Source organism: Carcharodon carcharias, chromosome 9 (assembly GCF_017639515.1).
Source record: "Carcharodon carcharias isolate sCarCar2 chromosome 9, sCarCar2.pri, whole genome shotgun sequence".
NCBI classification, from domain to species: domain Eukaryota; kingdom Metazoa; phylum Chordata; class Chondrichthyes; order Lamniformes; family Lamnidae; genus Carcharodon; species Carcharodon carcharias.
The window spans coordinates 156,106,429-156,127,769 of NC_054475.1; the positions used below are offsets into that span (position 1 = coordinate 156,106,429).

At 40.3% G+C, this 21,341-nt stretch overlaps 1 protein-coding gene across 2 annotated transcripts in view; it reads left to right on the plus strand.

Annotated features, from left to right (window-relative positions):
* The window catches only part of mtm1 (myotubularin 1), a 142,826-nt gene that overhangs the window by 73,248 nt on the left and 48,237 nt on the right, over window positions 1–21,341 (plus strand). For both annotated transcript variants that reach the window (XM_041196002.1, XM_041196003.1), the window contains 2 exons: window positions 6,603–6,713; window positions 14,925–15,026. In XM_041196002.1, the coding sequence (XP_041051936.1) occupies window positions 6,603–6,713; window positions 14,925–15,026 (213 nt within the window). The remainder of the gene's footprint in view (window positions 1–6,602; window positions 6,714–14,924; window positions 15,027–21,341) is intronic.

Genomic DNA, 21,341 nt, shown 5'->3' on the forward strand with positions numbered 1-21,341 from the left:
CTTCGTTTCCATTTCCTGCCATCAGTGACCCTAGTCATTTGAAACTATTCACTTTCGCCAAGTCTTCATCCATTATCTTTATACTTATAATATCAATACAGTATGAACAAATAAACACTAAGGGGATTTTTATTTTTATAGTCATTTTGTCACTTATCCTGTTCTTCAATTTCTCTTTTATTATCTCTTATGTATATATCGCACATTTCCACTTCAAAAAAAAATTCACTATTATTACTTGTTGCTGTCTTCTGCCTCCAGTAAGTCTTTATCAAATTAAAGTAAAATTGATTTTTTAATTGGCTAAAATGTTGATTGAATCTTTCTTTAGCCAATTAGATTCCATGTTTCGTTAGAAAGTTTGACCTGGTTGCATCATTACAAGTAGGGATTAAACATTGGACATGATTTTTCAGTGCCTCCCATGTCCAATTTAGTTTCCTATTTAATGGCCCAGAGCTAGGATCTGCTGGTACAAGTTATCTCATCAGTGATGCTGGAGGGGTTAGGAAAATGTTAATAGTCTGATTAAAATTAGCACTTCAGTACCTTCTGATTTGAGCATTCAGCAGTCTGTAGTGTCTTTGCACTAAAGGTAGTATTTTTGTGCTTCAGTAAGTCCTATACAAGATTGATTGTAATGAACGCTTTGTGCTGCTGATTTAGCTTTATAATGTAACACTTCACTATCTTGAGGGAGGAAACTTGGGAAGGAAAACAAAATTGAAAGCATTTTAAATTGGACCCGCCATGCTTTTAAAATGCTAAAAGAACTCTATGCTTACACCATTTAATACACCGTAAGCTGACACATGTAGGCTCCCCCGCCAGCCCACTATGCATACGTTTTTCTTTAATCAGAGTTTCATACGCTGTTATTTGCCGCTGCCCAGAATTAATCTGACTTATTTGGCATTGTACTGTGTTTGGTTTTGTTCTCATTCGCCATTTTTTTGTTTAATTCCCACTCGCGTCTCATTTTAAAGTGGCCATTCTGCCTGGAGTAAAGCCACACTTTAGAAGATTGCGCAAGTAACCATTCTTTGTGTGAACTGAGGTAATCATAGTCTTTCAAACACAGGAAGGGGCAGTGACTAAGCCCAGTGTTTTCACCTGATGTCCACTTGCTCTTTTCCATGAGGTAACTTTAAATCATCATCAGGGGAACCTCAGATGATTTTCCCTTGCCGGCATGGGGATGCTGAGCCCAATTAGAATGTTCATACAAGCCAAATTGCCAAACTGAGGATAGGTCATGAATTTAATCCATGGCCTTGCTGGTGTGTTTAACTCTTTTCTACATGCCATACAATTGTGTGCCCCCAATCCAGTGGATAAACAAATCTAGCATTTCTGAAGGGCCTAAATCCATATAAGTGTTCCAGCTTTAATATACACTAATTGATCAATAATCTCTACATTTCAGAAAAGTTTATGGTAAGCTTTTGCTTCAGCGAACAAAAACACTAAATACTGCGAGAAGGTTTTTACTTTGGGAAGAAATCATTGTTTAAGCTGCTTCCTTTTCTGGGTTTGGCAGATTGATTTAGAAATGAGACAAATACACGCATGACTTTTTCATTTTTAAAAGTTCACTACTTTGTCACACTAGCACAGAGAAATGTACTCCTTTAATGTGTTCTAAACTGGGATATTTAGGATATTGTAAATGTTATGCAAATGCAAATCCAGGTGGTATTGAGATTGGTCCTTGTTCTGATAGGTTTAAACATATCATGGCAACTGTAAACTTTAACAGCAAACCATAATGTCCGAAACAAATAATCATGTCTGAAACAAATAATCATGTCTGCAAGAAAGATTTTGATGCAGTGGTATTTTTTATTGCTTCATTGTATACTGTAAGCTAAACTAAAATCAAAATTTTCACTATAGCCACACAAGCTTAAATTTCACCAGAATTGCCTTATCATTGAATAATTCTATTCTGAGCAAGACCCCGTAGTCCCTGAATAATCCTATGCTGCCTGAGAGCATCCACATCTGGAATGTTGTAATATGCAAAGCTGCATGAATAACAAAACAAACCTCCTTGTGTTGCTAATGCAGAAACAAATCTCCAATTCTAAAATGCTGCTAAGAGAACTGTATGCTTACACTGTGTAAATACATCAAAAGCTGGTACACATTTTTATGTTTCGCTCCTGTCCGCCGCCCCCCCCACCCCCTGTTAAATTCTTGGAGGGGTTTTATTTGCCCTCTGGTACCTTGCCCAATTGACCATCATTAATGTGAACCGAGAGCATCAATAGGCTTTTTGCTCATGAGGGAATTGGTGCAAACTCCTTCCTGGCCTTGCCCAACATGCACTTCCATCATGGAATACTTGAAAATGATTGTGCAATGGTGCCAAATCAACTGCTGCCTCCCTAAATAAAGCTAAGGCTAATTTCTAATGCTGTGCTGCTTCCACATTAAGACCAGAGAACTTAGTGCAGATATGGGACTATCCTCGTCTATAGCCCAGTGGCAATTGAAAAAAAAACCTCAGCCATTCGATGAGTCACATTTGCTCAGGTCTTATATTTTAAACTGAAACTTATTTAGTAACACCATTTGTAAGTTACAGCAGAAATTTGCTTAGGTAGGCAGGTTATTTTTAACAATCTTCCGTCACATTGTTCATCACAGTTATGGTTTTGCTGCATTAATTAAAAATGTTCAACAGATTTTCGTTAAGTAACTTTTCCTTCAGTGAGATTAAAATTTGTGGAAGATTGTTCCGATCCTTAATTTTTCTTGATGGGGTGGGGGAGTGGTGTGATTGGGAAAGAGTTAGCAAATTGGGGTGTGTACAATTGGAACTGTTGGTTATGAATTCTTCCAGCTCGATCACTTTTGTACTTGATCTACTGCTTAGATAGATATAGATATATACTGAAAAAGAATTCATGTTTATCTCACTGTGAGCAAGGTTAAATGTTCAGACCTGGATGACAATAAAAGGAAAAATAACAAAGCTGAATGCTATGTTGGAACAGAGTTTCCCAACCTTTTTGCTTTCGATGTTATATGTTATTTATAAAGAACAGAAGCCCCCCCACACCCAAAACAACGATTATGACAATAACCAAACCCCAATTGGTGATGAAAGCCAGTAACTTGAATTAACTGCACCAGTAATGGCGGATGACACATGAGAGAATCAGAGAAATGAACCAGGCTCTGGCCACCTGACCTCATCACCATTATTTTTTTTAGTGACAAAGGCTGTCCCCCAAGCCTCTTTTCTCCTTCCTGTCCGTTCACAAATAATTGGCAGCGTCAACTCAAGGGACACAAAGCGTCAGACATGGCCTCTCCATTCATCTGAGAATTACAGGGCTATGAATGTAAAACTCGAGTCTGAGGTATGAGGAAAAATGGTGAGAACGCCTTCAGCTAACTTATTAACTTAGTATGAAGTCGTTGAAGGAAAGAATCACAGCAGTCCCAATTATTACAGTTTTGCCACAGGCCCAATGACTGGTAAATCCTTGTTTCCTCTCTCTCCACATGACAAGAACACTCTCTCCATTGACTTATTTGACAGATGTGCCTTCCAGTCTGGCTCTGTGCAATACAGAGCAGAAAGGTGCAAGGGTTTGAACCCTGGCCTATACTGAGTTAACAGATAGTATTGCAGTAACTATAATTAATTTCAGAGCCCATGTTTTCTTATTTCAATACTAAACCCAACATACACTTTGATGTAGGCTGAGAGAATGGCAGATCTCTTTATTTCTGCCCCTTCCAAGTTCACTCTCCTCATCTCAACCACTCAGCTTAATGAGAAAAAGAATGGTTTATTTTCAACCGTGCAACCGACACGGGAATGGCTCCACACGAGGGGAAAGAAAAGAGTTGAGAGAGAGGCTCGTGACCTTGGCCTCTGCAACGCTGGATTAACTCACTGATTTTCCTGCCCTCAGCACAGTTTTCAAGAAGTTCTAACTCTTTCTATTTTTAATAGGTAAAAGCAGGGAGTGGGTTATTCTATTGATGTAGAAACATTTAAAAAAAATCTTACCAAGAGAAATCCATAGAGACCAGTGATAATGGAGGAACTGGCCCAACCGCGATGCAAATGGTGCACAATTATGTGCATACACTGTGTATCTGAGACTATTCCAATTGCCTCAATACACAGGGAAGACCACTGGACAAAGCAGCTCGCAGACCCCATGATATCTTCTTCCAGACCCCATTTGAGAACCCTTGTGTTAGAGTAAACTTCAAGGCTCAATTAAAATGTGTTCTTCTGATTTATGGGCTGGATTTTACAGCCCCCTGCCAGTTGCGTTTTCGATTGGGGGCCAAGTAAAAATGACTGATTGCTGCCCACTGCCTTCCCACCCACCCCTAGATCCAGTCTCCATAAAATGCCAGGCAGGCAGGCAGAAGCTGAAAGCGGCAGGTTGCCCACCATATTTTTTTTAAATGAGCAATTTAACTTGTTAACAAGCCAGTCAGCCCGAATATATTATGCTGTACACGCCATAATAGAGTTGTCGTTGGCAGGTGGGCAGGAGTAGATAGGCTGTTCTTTTTTAAACTCAACTGGATCAAAGGTGTGGATGGGGTGGGGGGTTGGGGGGAGTGGGTGGGTTGGGGGGAGTGGCGGGAGTGGGTGGGTTGGTGGGAGTGAGTGGGTGGGGTGGGGCTGGGGAGGTGGGGGGGGGAATTCCATTCTTTGGGGTGGGGGGGTTGGGTGGGGTGGGGTGGTTGGGGAGGTGGGGGCGGGATTCCGTTCTTTGGGCGGGGGGGGTGCCCTGTGAGCATTCCTTCAACCCTCCACTCCGTCTTATGCCTCCCCGCCCGGCCTCCAAACCCTGTGTCTCCTACTTCCTCCCTCCCTAGGGTGCCCAATCCCTTCCCGCCTTATAAGCCCAGAACATACCTTAGTCTGGGATCCATTGCTTTTTGCAGGGCTTGTTTGTAGTCCCAGTAGCACTCACTAGTGAGTTCTGCACTCCTAGAGCTGCTGGCCAATCAGATTGGCAGGCAACTCTCTCGATGGGACTTCTCCCGCTAAGGGGCGGAAGTCCAACCAACCCTCTGCTTATTTAAGCTTCCCCCCCCACCCCCCCTCACCCCTGATTGTGTTATTGCTGTGGAGTGACTTTTTTTTAAGTCAGTAAGTTTGAAACCAACTTTTAGGGGCAATGGGGACGCGGTTGGGGTTTTGGAGGGATCGCTGTAAAATTCAGCCCTATCTGAATTCTGCTGTTGTGTTTCAGCATAATGGAGCACCAAATTAGGCAAATATGATCGGGTGCAGAAATGCTAATCTAGTGGTTGTGGTGAATGTGAAAATTCTCAGGCAAGTTATGGCTGAGGTGGAAATGAACATTTCCAGAATATAATCTGGACTTGTCTGAAATGCATGTCGTGGCAACCTTAGTTCAGTGGATGATTTAAACCTACATCTTAACCTCTGTATATGCAAAAAGTTCTCTTTCTGATAATGTAATTGCAGGGAAGATTTCAACATTTTGTTTTCAGGCCTCAAATCTCCAGTCTTTGCATATATAAGTACCGTGGTATCTCCACTCAATATGTTTCCTAACCAGAGTTATTTAAAAAGCATGCATGGTGCACTTGTGATAGTCATGCCTTCCTTTATAAATTTTGTTGATGCAGTTGTTTGGCGAGACATGACACGGGGTGGGGGGTGGAATTGCAAGCAGCCAGTATTCTGAAATGTGCATGAGAGGAAGCTGCAACCCCCTCTGGTCCGAGTCCCTTGTTTACCAAGTCCCAAAGCAAAAGACTTCCTTGCTCTGCTAAATCCATGCTCCACTGAATGCTGAAAGCTTTCTAAGATTTAGAAATTACTTCATTGTTACGTACTGAAAATTGTCAACAGTCGTGAAGGTGAATGTAGTTAAAGAAAAAACCAAGATCCTCATGTGACTTGGTAAGGTGGAAACCAGGGTGGTTTTTGTCTTGTAGGGGATATTAGAGCCAGGGGACGCAGTTTAAGAATAAAAGATCTTTTTAAGATGGAGATGAGGAGAATTTTTTTCCCTTGGGGTCGTCAGCATGTCGAGTCCTCTTCCCCAAAAAGTAATGGAGACTGGGTCATTGAATTTCTTCAGGCTGAGTTAGATTTTTTGACAGGCATGGGTTATGGGCAGACAGGAAAGTGGAGTTGAGACCACAATCGGATCAGCCGTGATCTTATTGAATTGTGGAACAGGTTCAAAGGGCTGAATGGCCTACTCCTGCTCCTAAGTCCTATGTTCCTGAAGTAGAATTAAAGTAATACACAGAGCCATGCCTCAATTTTTTTAGAAGTCTTTAAAAATACTGAACTTAAAATTTTGATGCACAAACAGGTTGTTACTAAGTTGATAATTTAATGAGGATGCTGTGAATAAGGGCATATTTCATGACTTTATGCTTCTTGCATGTTTTATTTTGATTTAAGTTTGCACACACTAACGGATGTCTAATGGCATCTGTGATGAGGTTTAATCATTTTTCAGTCATTAATTCCTAAAAGGTTTTAGTGTAAACTTTGCTGTCAGAGGCAAGCGATGAAACTAAATGTGTTGAAAACTTGAGCAGTTATATACTGTTTTTTCCTTTTTGCATAGGATCCGTCGATGACCCTTGACATCCCTCTGGGGGTGATCAGCCGAGTTGAAAAGATAGGTGGCCAGTCGAGCAGAGGTGAAAATTCTTATGGATTGGAAATTACTTGCAAAGTAAGGCTTTTCTAATGGAGAACACCTGGGAAACTGTCTGTACAATTCAACTTGTTCCAGTTGATTCTGGCTATACTCTGTTGCGTACCAAGCATAAAAATACGGGGAACAAACAAAGTATAGCAGGAAAGGTTAAGGGAACTTGTTGCAGCAAATCACTGAACTGCAAGACGTCAGTTCGATGGATGAAGCATAATTGCCTTGATCTAATGAAATGTGTGATGAGCTCCCTCTGTTGACAAAATGACTAAATGCACTTTTTGGTCACTTGCCATAAAAATCAGGAAGGTTGGATCCTTGGTTGATGGCAGGGGTAATGTACTTGGCAAAAACATGCCCAGGATAGAGGAGAAGGAATTTGCAGGGTTCCTGCTTGTGGCCCTGCTAGAAATGTGTGTTTGTGTGGATGTCTAATAAGAATACCATTGAGATGGCTGCATGGTGGTAATTGAAGGAGCAGTTCTTCAGGGCAAATAAGTTGTATTGTAGTTTCTTTTGGTGGGGTGGGGAATACTAAAGATGATCCTGTCAAAAGGTATAAAGAATAGCTTTCAGATTTTGTGCAGAAATGTTCTGAATTGATTTTACTGTGATTGAACACCCTCTTCGTTTTAACAGAGGTCGATTGGGAGGTATGCAGCCAACCTGCTCTCGAAGTGGGCCGGTAATTTAAATACATTAATGTAGCTGTGTGCTTCAGATTTAAGCAGTCATTTAGACTTGATGGCTGTGGGTCGGGAGAAAGGGAAGCGAGAAAGGCAGGATCCTGCAGCTAAGTACCTATCCACGCTGTATGTAGTCAAGAGGAGCCAAAGTGATTACTATCAGCTCCCCAAGCTAACCTAATAACGCCCCTCCTATGATCCAAAACCCCACAATCTCTTCAACCCATTCTTCCTTTTCCTCACCCACAACCACTTCAAACCCCTATTCACAATGCACCCCACCTCATTCTCTCCCTCCCTGCTGTGGCCTTCCGATACAAGACATCCCACGTGGCAACTAAGCTGTCTGCCAGTTAAGTTTAAATGAGGTCCTGCCATTAAATTTGGCAGGACCCCTGCAATACCTACATTCCCATGTTTCCTGGCCACTACAGCCACCTACTGAATGTTAGGACCGTAATTTTGGTGCAGCCAGCATCGTGCCACAGGATATTTAATACAAATTTAGAAGGGGTGAAAGTACTTTAACAAAGTTTATTTTTTTAGAAGATCAGTACTTCTTTAACGTCTCTAGTTGATCACTCATTTTGCTGTTCTCAAAACTGCAGCTTTGGCTTCTGTTCATGTCAAAAGCATTCCAGTTTCAACACTAGGATAACCAGTGTTCAAATATCCAAACAATCAAATCATGTTAAAGGAAGATTCCAGGAGAAGAGTAGACTTACATTTAGCAAAGCTGTTGTATAAGCTCTTTGTGATAGTTTATAATTAGTCTCTAAAGAGCAATAGGTAATGCTGAATGGTTCTTACTGTGTACAATGTGTTTTTAAAGGACTTGTGAAATTGCCATACCAGTACTGGAGAAGACTGCCTTCTGTTCATTTCAGCTGGAATCAACGTGTCCTTAATTGGCTGCAGATGATTGTAAATAATTTCTTGGTTTTAGTGGTCGATCCTGGAGAGAAATGGCTCACCTTCTTTTACGCTTTATTTTAAGGTTAGAAGTAAATGTATCCTAAGACTCAAGTTTACAAATGAGTAGAAAACAGGATACAAGAAAAACAGAGCAGCATGCAGTTTCAGCAGTCTGGTTTGTATCTCTTGGGACTATGATCATCCAACATCTGTGTGCTTGGAGCTGAAAATAGATTTTTTTTTAATGTGCTGGACTAGTAAGTGTGAAGTCTAGTCTGTGGCAAACTAAGGTGTCTTTACAGCCAGTGGTCCTGGGTAATATCAGTTCACAGCAAACTGAGTTAGTCTTTTGTATATTTTAATCAGATCCTTGATGCAAAGCTAAACTAAGATTTTTTTTGTCCTCGGGAAAATATTTGGAATTGCTAAGGTGACGTTTGTTTTAAAGTTATGCCAAGAATGTGATTAAAATTAAAGAGACTGTCAACATTTGCTTGCAGTGTATCAGCTGATTGAATAGCACTCTTGTAGTGCAGCTATATTTTTTTAAACCTTAAAAAAAATGTTCTACATGAGGAAATAATGTGTTATTCCCAGAAAAATCACCAATAGTCCATTTAATGTCCCACTACATCTATTGCTAGACGATAGTGTCCTATTGGGATATACCCCCACATCATGAAATGCCTTAATTTCCCCTTTGAATAATTTGTGCTGACAAGTCACACAAATTAACTACGGCTGTGTAATACTGGCACACGTGACTATAATGAGCTGATGAATCTACTTTGAAATGTTCTATGCTGGAAGTCAAACCAATTGATGTATTTTATGTGAATTTGAATCAGAGGCATTTGAATTTTGAATATAACTTAAAAGTTGTTACCAAGAAGTCAGATAAACCTTTTGTTTCATTAAACTGACATTTTAACGTTTTTCTCTGCCTTTTTCTGCCAGTTGTCTTCCTTATCGTCATCTTCTAAGGGCTTTGACTCTTTGCAGGTCTACAGCTCAATTGGCAGCAGTTGTCCTCTGTTGTTCGTTCCAAGTGCTATTATTAATGTGTGAGCCTTGGCTGGATATTTGATTCATTATGTCATGTGCTAACTTCAATCATGTCCTCTCCTGACACCTAACAGCTCTCTTCCAGTTGAAGCTAATGGATAACGAACAGGAACTGGGAGCATGGCAACAATTATCCATCCTTACCTGGTAGTCTTGCACTTGCCTGGTTAATATAAGCTGATTCAGCACAGTCTGTTGGCCAAACCTTGGAATGTATAATTCACCTACTCTTAGCCTTAACTCAGTTGAACTGTTGCCAGAAATGTTAAAGGTATGAATGCACCACACAGCTTTTTCCCCCATTCAAAGTAAATAAGTACTATTTTTTAATAAATGTACCACCTCACATTTACTGACATTGAATTTCATCTGCCACTTATTTTACCCATTTCACATTCCTATTCATATCCCTTTGCAGTTTTCTTTGGTTCTGAGAATTCCTATTTTAGTATTGGGCCAGATTTTGCAGCCCATTTGTTTCACATGTGCTTACCTGTAGGCTTTCTGTGGGATTTTGCACGACAAGGTGCTAGAACAATATGTTGTGCTATCAACCAGGGATAATGCTGTTTTAGATCTTGAATTATGTAATGAGGTAGGGATAGTTATTAATCTCATAGCATAAGGTCCTATGGGACAGAGTGATCGTGATACGATGGAATTTCACTGTAAGTTCGAGAATGATGCAAGTTTGTCTGAAACAAGTGTCTTAAATTTGAATAAAGTCAGTTGCATAGGTCTGAGGGGTGAGTTGGATGAGGTTGAATATGGAAAATAGAGTAAAAGATATGACTGTGATAAGCAGTGGAGAGCATTTAAAGAAATAATTCAAAATTCACAACAAAAATACATTTCATTGACAATATCACTATGGGAAAAGTGATCTGTTCATGGCTGACTAAAGATGTTAAGGATAGTATTAGATTAAAAAAAGAGGCATAAAAGGTTGCAAAGAATAATAGTAAATCTCAGGCTTGAGAAAGTTTTATAAGCCAGCACAGGTCAACCAAAAAATTGCTAAAATGGGAAAAATAGAATATGAGAGTAAACTAGCGAGAAATATAAAAACAGATTGAGTTTCTACAAATATGCTTAAAGGAAGAGAGTAGCAAAGTAAAAGTTGGTCCATTAGAGGCTGAGACAGGAGAAATAATGGAGAATAAGGAAATGACAGGGCTGTTAAATAAATATTTTGTATCTGTCTTCACAGTGGAAGACACAGAGTATACCAAAAGATAGTGTGGAATCAAGGAGCCAAAGTGAGTGAGAAACTTAAAGTAATTAGCACCAATAAAGAAAAAGCACTGGAGAAACTAATGGGTCTAAAAACCAACAAATGTCATGGATTTGTTTTCTGCATCCTAGGGCCCTAAAAGAGGCAGCTACAAAGACTGTGGTTGCATTGATTGTGATCTCCCAAAATTCCCTAGATTCTACCACATCTCCAATGAATTGAAAGGTGGAATATGTAACCTCGCTATCCCAGAAAGGAAGGAGAGGATAAAAAGCAGCGACAGGCCAGTTAGCCTGACATCATTAGTAAAATGCTGGAATCTAATATTATGGAAGTCTTAACAATGCACTTGGAAAGTCATGTCTGATCAAAGTCTGTGTGGTTTTATGAAAAGGAAATTGTGTTTGACAAGTTTAGTACTGCTTTTTGAGGATGTAACCAGCAGGGTAAATGAAGGGGAACCAGTAGATGTGTACTTGGATTTCCAAAAGGCACTCAAGGTGTTATATAAAAGACTGATTTCAACCTCAACTCCACCTTCCCACCATATCCTTAAATGCCCCCTCTTTGATTTTGCTTAGATAAAGTTAGAACCTATGGTATTCTGCAATTTGTAATTTTTAAATATGTATTTATTCTTCACATTTACAATCTCCTCTTTAAACATGTTGCAGTGTTGAACTCAGCAACAACTTGCACTTATATAATGCCATTGAGTACAAAACTAATGAAGTTAAGATGAGCCTTTATAAAACTCTAGTTTGAACTCAACTGGAGTATTGTATCCAATTCTGGGCACCACACTTTGAGAAAGGTGTGAAGGCATTAGAGAGGGTGCAGAAAAGATTTACGAGAATGTTTGCTGTGTTGAGGGACTTCAGTTACATGGATAGATTGGAGAAGCTGCGGTTGTTATCATTAAAGAAGAATAGGTTGAGAAGAGATTCGACCGAGGTGCTCAAAATCATGGGGGATCTAGACAAATTAGATAGAAAGATACTGTTCCCATTGGTGGAAGGGTTGACAACCAGAGGACACAGATTTCAGGAGATTAACTAAAATACCAATGGTAATATGAGGAAAATTGCTTTTTTGCAGTGAATGGGAGTATCTATATTGAACTAGCTGAGAATGTTTTGGAGCAGATACAACGGGAGTTTTCAAAAGGGAACTGGATAAACACCTAAAGAGAAAATGTTTGCAGGGCTATGGAGATAGGACAGGGAGTAGGAGTAGCTAAATTGCTGAAAGTCGGCATGGATATGGCAGGCCAAATGGCTGCCTCCTGTGCTCTAACCATTCTATAAGTTAACCTAAACAAAATGTCCCTGTTTCACAGACTCTTCTAAAACAAAATTTAACACTGGATCACATAAGGAGTTATTGCGACAGAAGGCCAAAACCTTGGTCAAAGTGGTTGGTTTTAAGAACACCTTAAATCAGTCTGGGGTGCTGATTTCTCTTTTTCTCCTCACTTTTACTAGCATACTTACTTTCCTAAAATCTGTCCTATATCAATCTGGTATCTTTTGGAGGAATTTGAACCTCCCCCACCCCCCCAACCCGGCCAGAAAATCACATGCGGGTTGGATTAGGTGTGATGGTGAAATATTAAAGATCAGAATCCTGTTCCCCAGCCCACCTTCTGATGTAAGTAGATTTAGCGATGCTTTTTCTCATGTGGGTATACTGTAGTATTAGGGTGTTTGGACTGTAAGGTTTGATGTGGGACTGGGGAAACAGTACTGCCCATATTGTGATGTAGAGAGTCACGTGGGAATAGTAGTGTGCAGTATAGAGCCTGGTAGAAGTCAGCATGAAGATAGTACCTAGTCAGGATGGTCCCCTGTATATATGTATATAGTTACCTGTTATTAATAAGTAATTATTATTCAACTATACAAGCCTCAAGATTTCTTCATGAGACAACACACAACAGTGCAACATAAACAAGCACTGATTAAGGAAGGAATCATAGACACTTACAGCACAGAAGGAGGCCTTTCGGCCTATCATGTATGCATCGGTCAACAAAGACCTGACTACACTAATCCCATTTTCCAGCATTTGGCCCATAGCCCTGGAGGCTATGGTAATGCAACTGAATATCTAAATACTGAAATGTTACGTGAGTTTCTGACACAATCACCCTTTCAGGCAGTGAGATCCAGACTCCCACCGCCCTCTGGGTGAAAAGATTTCTCCTCAACTCCTCCCCTCTTAGCCTTCTAGCTCTTACCTTAAATCTATGCCCCCTGGTTAATGATCCCTCTACTAATGGAAAAAGTGCCTTCCTATCCACCCTATCTATTTCCCTCATAATCTTATACACCTCCATCAGGTACTCCTCAAGCTTCACTGCTCCAAGGAAAACAACCTCAGCCTATCCAATCTTTCCTCATAGCTCAGACCCCCAAACCAGGCAGCATCCTGGCAATCTCTTTTGTACCCTTTGCTTGCAATCACATCCTTCCTATAATGTGGTGACTAGAATTGCATGCAGTACTCCCAGTTGTGGCCTAACCAACGTTTTATACAGTTCTAGCACAACCTCCCTGCTCTTGTTTTCTATGCCCTGGCTAATAAAGGCAAGTATCCCATATGCTGCCTTAACCACCTTATTTATCTGCCCTGCTATATTCAGGGATCTGTGGATATACACACCAAGGTCCCTCTGATTTCAGTACTTTCCAGGGACCTACCATTCATAGTGTAATCCCTTGCCTTGTTAGCCCCCCCCAAGTACACTACCTCTCACTTTTCCAGTTGAATTCCATTTGCCACTGCTTTGCCCACCTGACCATTGACATCTTCCTGCAGTTTACGACTATCCTCCTCACTATTTGCCACCCTACCAATTTTCATGTCATCTGCGAACTTCTTAATCATACCCCCTGCATTTAAGTGCAGATCATTTATATACGCCACAAACAACAAGGGCCCCAGCACTGAGCCCTGCAGAACCTCACTGGAAACAGACTTCCAGTCACAGAAACCTCTACTATCACCCTCTGCTTCCTGCACCTCAGCCAGTTTTGGATCCAACGTGCCACTTTGCATTGGATCCCGTAGGCCCTTACTCTCTTGACTAGTCTGCCATGAGGGACCTTATCAAAAGCCTTGCTAAAGTCCATGTAGACAACATCAAATGCATTACCCTCATCAACACTCCTGGTTACTGCCTCAAAAAAAATTGATCAAATTTGACAAACACGGCCTTTCCTGAACAAATCCATGCTGACTATCCCTGATTAATCTGTGTCTCTCCAAGTGCAGATATATTCTGTCCCTCAAAATCCTTTCTAGTAATTTCCCCGCCACCGAGGTTAGACTGACTGGCCTGTAATTTCCTGGTCTATGCCTTCCTCCCTTTTTGCCTGTCTACTCCCCTCACTAACAAATCTCCTACCACTATTGCCCTCCCATATTTCTTCCGTAGTGTCCCCAGCTGCCGTTCAAGCTCCAAAACCTGGAGCTCGAGTTGCTTCATTCAGAGGCACCTCCTGCACACATCGTCATTCAGACTGCAAGGAGCATCTAGGATTTCATACATAGCACAGGATGTGCATATCACAGGACTGAGCTCCCCAGGCATACCTTGTCTAAGTAGAATAGGGACCTTTACTTTTATTTTACCCCTACTCCTACTTGAGTTTCATTGTTTTAACCACTCTCTCCCAAAGTCTCGCTGTTTTAACCTCTCTCTCTCTCTCTCTCTCTCTCTCTCTCCCTCTCCCTCTCTCCCCCAAAGTCTCACTGTTTTAACCTCTCTCTCTCTCTCTCTCTCTCTCCCCCAAAGTCTCACTGTTTTAACTTCTCTCTCTCTCCCAAAGTCTCGCACGTTTTAACCTCCCACTCTCCCTCTCCCAAAGTCTCGCACGTTTTAACCTCTCTCTCCCAAAGTCTTGATCGTTTTAAGAGTTCTATTCTTTTTCTCCAGTTAATTCCTCCACCTCCCAATCAATGATTATGTAATTAAAATCTCATTGAAGTTTTGAAATTTTGTTCCAGCTGAACTCCCTGATTTGTCTATGGATTTCCTCTTCCATTTCCTTCCCACAATTAGGGGTTCTGTTGTACAATCCCACTAATATAACAATCCCTGTGTTTATTATTTGATCTCTAACTGTATGTTATAGTTCTGATATTCATTAAATATGAAACAACAGTTGTGGGGATTTTTTTCCTTGTTTTGCAAGATCTGCCTTGAAGATTGAGCTGTTTTTGTCTTTTAAGAGCAGGAGGGAATAAGTAGCAATATACTATCTCTTCTGACAAGGGTGTTGTGCACCTATTGCGCACTTGTGATACAGTACTTTTTACTTTTGACAGGATATGCGAAACCTGAGGTTTGCTCTTAAACAGGAAGGTCGCAGCAGAAAATCCATGTTCGAAAATCTTACAAAACACGCATTTCCTATGTCGAGTGGCTTGGTAAGGAATTCTATTGTTAATACGTCCTGCCAATAAATAAATTGTAAGATTATACCAGATTAAATATAATGGCCCTTTATGAACCCAGTTCCATTTAGATTACTCGAGCAAAAGCTTAAGTCATGAAATGGAAGCCCTTGATGGAAATGTTTGCCATATTGCTGTTGACAGGTAGTTTCCATCAAATATCTGTAGGCATGAAACTTCAAAACTGCTCATCTATAATATTCGTATTTCGTAAATTCAAAGCTTATTTTTAGTTTTGCTTGTGAGGCTGACTTATCTTTTACTTATGGCTCTGAAATTCCCTGTTCATCATACTTCAACTCTGCGAGATGATCAGCAAAAAATATATAGTTCACACCAAAAACTTGTTTCACTTTTATTTGAGAAAGCAAATTTGATTTTTTTGTTTTGTCATCTTTGATCTGTTTAAATTGATATTTTTACTGATTAAACTGATGTCTTTATGAACAAGATTTCTGGAGAAGGAAAATGGGTTTATTTTGCCATTAAAGGCACAACACGCTCTGTGCATCTCTGAAGTACATTTTATGCAGGTTAATTGCCATATGTATTTGAGAATAATCAAGTTTAATTTTTGAGACGTTCGCCTAAGTAATTGACCCTGTTAGCAGTGGAATCATTAGTATCATTCTTCTCAATTTATTTAGTTTAATGGTCTTTTTGGAAAGTATCTTTTTATTTACTTCCAATCATAATCATGCTTTAGTACGTGCTGAAAATATACTTTAAAAAAACGAAGACAGGATGCTCTTTACATTTTCTAATTATCAACGTATGTACAAAATTTTAAACGTAAGAGTAAAAACTATATCAAATACTGGTTTATCAAAGTCCCTGTGTAAAGAAAACTAAGAGCATATATAAAAAGTAAGTAGTTTTTCAAAAAAGAAAACCGTGTATTGGATTCGTTTGGGGAGAATCCATAAAAAGGGATGTGTAACATTAACCCCAAGTGGGATCTAAATTCCGTGCTGGCAATAAAGGTTAAGTGGCCATCTCGTGTGTGAAATTATCAACAAATCTGTTTCTTTTTGATAGCTGCTTTACAAACAATGTCTTGATACTATCAGCATTTAAAGGCATAACAAAAATGTGGATTTGCATCTACTGTTCCCTTTGTATCCTATTTCCGATCTTGCTTTTCAAGATGTCTAGGTGTAACTGTTTCCCAACTATAAGCGAGTAAAGGTGAAGTGACTTACCAAGTTTCTGATGATTTATATGAATGACCTCAATGGAAGCTTGAAAATGAGGTACCTCCTTGAACAGGATCTGTATGTGGAATAAGAAATATATATTTTTTAAATACTACCATAAATTGGTGACATTAGGAGCTGGAGATGGGGTCTGGGTTTGAGATGCTGGGGAAAGGTTCAAGGGAAGGGGCTATGAATTGGCTACTTAGGGGCCTTAATAGGCCCAAGGGGGAACAAGCATTCTGATGCCTCCACTGCCTCCTGTAAACTGGGAGACAGTTCAAGGACAGGCAGGAAGGCGGCGGGCAGGCCACGTGTTTCATTTTATGTGTCCTGCCCCTCTGCCTTTAAACGTGTCGGCGAAGGGCGTAACATCCAGCGCCATATGTTAGAGGCATTTCGGTGTCTTTTCACCTTTGGGACCAATGTTTAAATGCAGCTCAAACAAACTTACCATAAAAGAACTGCAGAAATTGACATAAATTGACATCAACTTGAAATCTTGCTTAGAGAGGCTTTAAAGCTAGGTCATATGTTGATTTGAAAAATATCACTAGTGATTACATGGGGCTATTCTGAGGTATGAATTCAGGCATAATATTTAGTGTTGTTACACCTGACATATCACTACTTGGTTCTTCCAAATCGGTGAGTTTGTTTGGATCCTCTAATTTAGCTGTAGGCTTTTGTTGTCTTGAATTAGTTCTGAACTGAATTTCTTTTCTGCTACTATCCCAATATAATACTACTTTCTATCTTTTCAACATCGCCTCCCCTTTTTCAAATGTGGCCGATAGTGGCAAGATGGAATCTATTGCCATTCCCTTACTGCCCTATGAGGTGGTATTTGGCCTACAGCTAGGCTACTCAAGATGGCATTAAGAGTCAACTATATATCATGGTATTGGACAGATGTGGTAGCGGTGTCAGGCTCCTTTTTTCTTAAAGACATTAGTGAACTATTTGGACTCGCTACAATAATCCAGCAGCTTTCATGGTCACGTTTTTTTCTGTCACAAACCCACAAATTACCAGATTTATTGAACTTGCCATCGTGGGATTTGAACTTTCAATCTCTGGGCACTAGCTGTAACCACTAGACTACACAAATCTCCACACCTTATCTGGTTAGCTCAAACTAGGTTTCTCAAATGATATCCTCTGAAATTTCTTCACCCACATTAAGTCCACTGCTACTGCCTGTGTCCTGACCAAGCCCCGCTTAGGTCCTTTGTGTCCCAACAAATCAATTTTAAGATTCTTCTGCTTTCCATGACCTTTCCCCATCCTATTTCAGCTGCTGCTGTGTGCACGCTCTGCTCTGAGCTGGTAGCTTGCTCTTTCATCCTCCCCTTTGAAACTCTCTAGCCAAACCCCTCCACCATGCTATCTTCCTTACTGTCTTAAAAAGCTGCCTTCTACCATATTTTTGATTCTGACTCCAACTCCTTTCCTTGCTTTATTGCTCTTCCCACTCTTCTCTGTCCAGTTTTTTTCCTCCTGGTTTGAAAATCTTTTTTCATGTTTGTGAGGAGCTCTACACATGGTGTAAATGATGGGAATAACTGGTTACATTGGTTAGCTTACGACTGTGGTTCATTATCTGCATGGAAAATCTACTAATATTTGTGGCAGTAGATTGTGTGAAAATGTGAGTGCTTAATGTAATCCATATTTCTATCTGTTTTTGAGATTGTTCTATTTTGAATTGGCAATGATTTTTGCATTCTTAAGAGGTTAGATTTGTATATGAAACTTGGCACGAAAATCTAAGTGAGGCATAAAGACAAGTTAATAAATTAGTGCATGGTCAGGAGTGTGAAGGCTGTTTCTCCTCAAATAGATTAAATAATGCAATTTTTATGGATCTTTGTAGACAGATGCCGAATATCGTGGTCTTATTTCAGGTTGCCTGTTGCAGAAGCGAACAATGATTTTGTGATGTTATTCTATCCAAAGGACAGTTATCAATGGTTCATGCAAGCAGGACTTGGCATGTTTTTCAAAGATTAATAGCTCCTTTCTTATTTTTGTTTTATCAAGTTGAATTCTGCCATGTTCCTTGGACCACACAGTTTTTAAAAATTCTTTCTTGGGATCACTGGCAAGACCATCATTTGTTGCCCATCCCTAATTGTCCTTGAACCGAGTGGGCAGTTAAGAGCCAACCACATTGCTGTGGGTCTGGAGCCACATATAGGCCAGACTGGGTAAGGACAGATTTCCTTCCCAAAAGGGTATTGGTGAGTTTTTATGACAATTGACAATGACTTCATGGTCACCAATGGTTATCAAGATGAGTTTTTAATTCTGGATTTGTTAATTGAATTCAAATTCCACTAGCTGCTGTGGTGGGATTTGAACCCAAGTCCCTGGAGCATTAGCCTAGGCCTGCAGATTACTGCGCACCACCCCATGCCCATGCAAAAGATGCAACACCTGCCCCTTCACTTCCTCTCTCCTCACCGTCCAAGGACCCAAACACTCCTTTCAAGTGAAGCAGCATTTCACTTGCATTTCCCCCAACTTAGTCTACTGCATTCGTTGCTCCCAATGTGGTCTCCTCTACATTGGAGAGACCAAACGTAAACTGGGTGACCGCTTTGCAGAACACCTGCGGTCTGTCCGCAAGAATGACCCAAACCTCCCTGTCGCTTGCCATTTTAACACTCCACCCTGCTCTCTTGCCCACATGTCTGTCCTTGGCTTGCTGCATTGTTCCAGTGAAGCCCAACCCAAACTGGAGGAACAACACCTCATCTTCCGACTAGGCACTTTACAGCCTTCCGGACTGAATATTGAATTCAACAACTTTAGGTCGTGAGCTCCCTCCCTCATCCCCACCCCCTTTCTGTTTCCCCCTTCCTTTTTTTTCCAATAAATTATAAAGATTTTCCTTTTCCCACCTATTTCCATTATTTAAAAAAAAAATAAAATAAAATAAAACCCCACTAGAGCTATACCTTGAGTGCCCTACCATCCATTCTTAATTAGCACATTCGTTTAGATAATATCACCAACTTTAACACCTATGTGTTCTATTGTACTATTGTCGTTGACATCTTTTGATGATCTGCTTCTATCACTGCTTGTTTGTCCCTACAACCACACCCCCAACCCCCCTCCACCTCTCTCTCTCTCTCTATCTCTCCGCCCCCCACACACACACCTTAAACCAGCTTATATTTCAACTCTTTCTTGGACTCGAACTCAAGTTCTGTCGAAGGGTCATGAGGACTCGAAACGTCAACTCTTTTCTTCTCCGCCGATGCTGCCAGACCTGCTGAGTTTTTCCAGGTAATTCTGTTTTTGTTCTGCAGATTACTAGTCCAGTAACATTACCACTATGCACCACCTCCCTGAGAAGGAGGACTTTGACATTTGAGTTATGCTGTTTTGAGTACAATCACCTTGGCATTATGGTTGGCAGTGTGATGAGGTGAATGCAAATTTCTAGCCATAATACAGAGTGGTTCCTAGTAAGCCCCATCACTGATGCTTTCTCACTTGAGTATCATATGTCGGATTTTTTTCCCCTTCGAGCTTGGCGGTAAAGGGGAGTTCACTGATTATTTGTGGAAAATATGGTGACTTTTAAGATTTTGTTTGATTTCTACGCCACATTTCCTTTTATCCAAATGAGCACTTACATTCCTGAACACATCCTCCTTTCTGTTGTCACAATGATGTGTGCTTGTACAGCATCCTCAACGTACTGAAATGCCACAAAATACTCCACAATCCCTTGAATGGTAAAAGTAATAATTTCTCTCACACACTGTGCTAACAGTGGGGGCAATGTTAGTGAATCATTATTGAAACGGTCGATAAATTAGCCCCCCAAAAATTAGATTATTTGTGAAATAGAAATGTAAAAGGTATGGAGAGCAAGGCATAGATGGGGATAAAAATAGGTGGTTCTTGTGGAGGGCATGGGCTTGTCTGACCTGTTTTTGTTCTGTAAAATTATAATAATTTCATAATTGGTTTCAGTGCCCCCAGGGTTACTACTCCACATTGCTCTCCAGCAACCCCTTCCAGAAGTATGTATGTGGCTGAGGGCTGGATCATTTGTGGCAATGATACTCCCTGTGGTCAAACAGCCATCACACTTGAAAAATGGTAGGATGGCTGATGTAGCAGAGAGCAGCTGGTGACCATGGCGCTGTTGATTTTCTAGTCAAGCGGTAACCTTTGGGTTTTTTTCATACAAGTTGAGGAAATTAATCCTGAAAAAACAAAATAAGCTCTTATTAGCAAATGTGAGATAAAAACAGAGAATGCCGCAAGTACTCAGTAAATAGTGGAGAGAGACAGTTAAGGTTTCAGGTCAATTCTGGTTTTGTGGCGCAAACAATTTTCTACAAGACGTGATGGAGGAGAGAAGGGTTACAATTGTTAATCTCCAGAGACAGTACAGAGCTACTGTAAGGCAATAATTTGCATTGAGAACTAATTGCATTCAAACCTTTGGTAAGCCCAGAGCAACAAGAGATGTATATGCAGTCAGCTACAAAGTAAAGTGAGTCTAGACTATTGTTTATGCTGAAAAAGGCTGTAGTGAAAGCACACAGTTGTCCTGTTACCGTATCTACTCCTGAGTAAAAAAAGCTCAATGTTCATTGAGAGGTATAGAATGTAAAAGTTGAAATGTAATGATGTTCTGTGCGCAGTTTTGTGCGTTATACAATAGGAAGGATGTTGAAGCAATAGAAAAGGTACTGTGCAAATTCACCAGGATGCAGTCTGGTATAAGGAAATGAGACTTAAAATTGGAGCTATATTCATTGCAAAAGAGAATGTTAACATCTCTATCAAAATACATTATGTAGATATAGGACTGAATAGATAGAAACAGCCCATTTTAAGTGATTGAAATGCCGAGTACTTTGGAATGCAAATATAAAGTTAAATGCATGAAATTAGGCAAGTGACCAGAAGAACCTTTTTTTCTGCTGGGGGTTGTAAGGGTGTAGAATGAACCACCAATCTTAGTGATTGAAACAGAGACCATGCCAAAATGAAATAGGTTAGATAGATGATTGAAGGAAAGGGGAATATGGGAACATGGTGGGTGTGTTTTAGGACTACT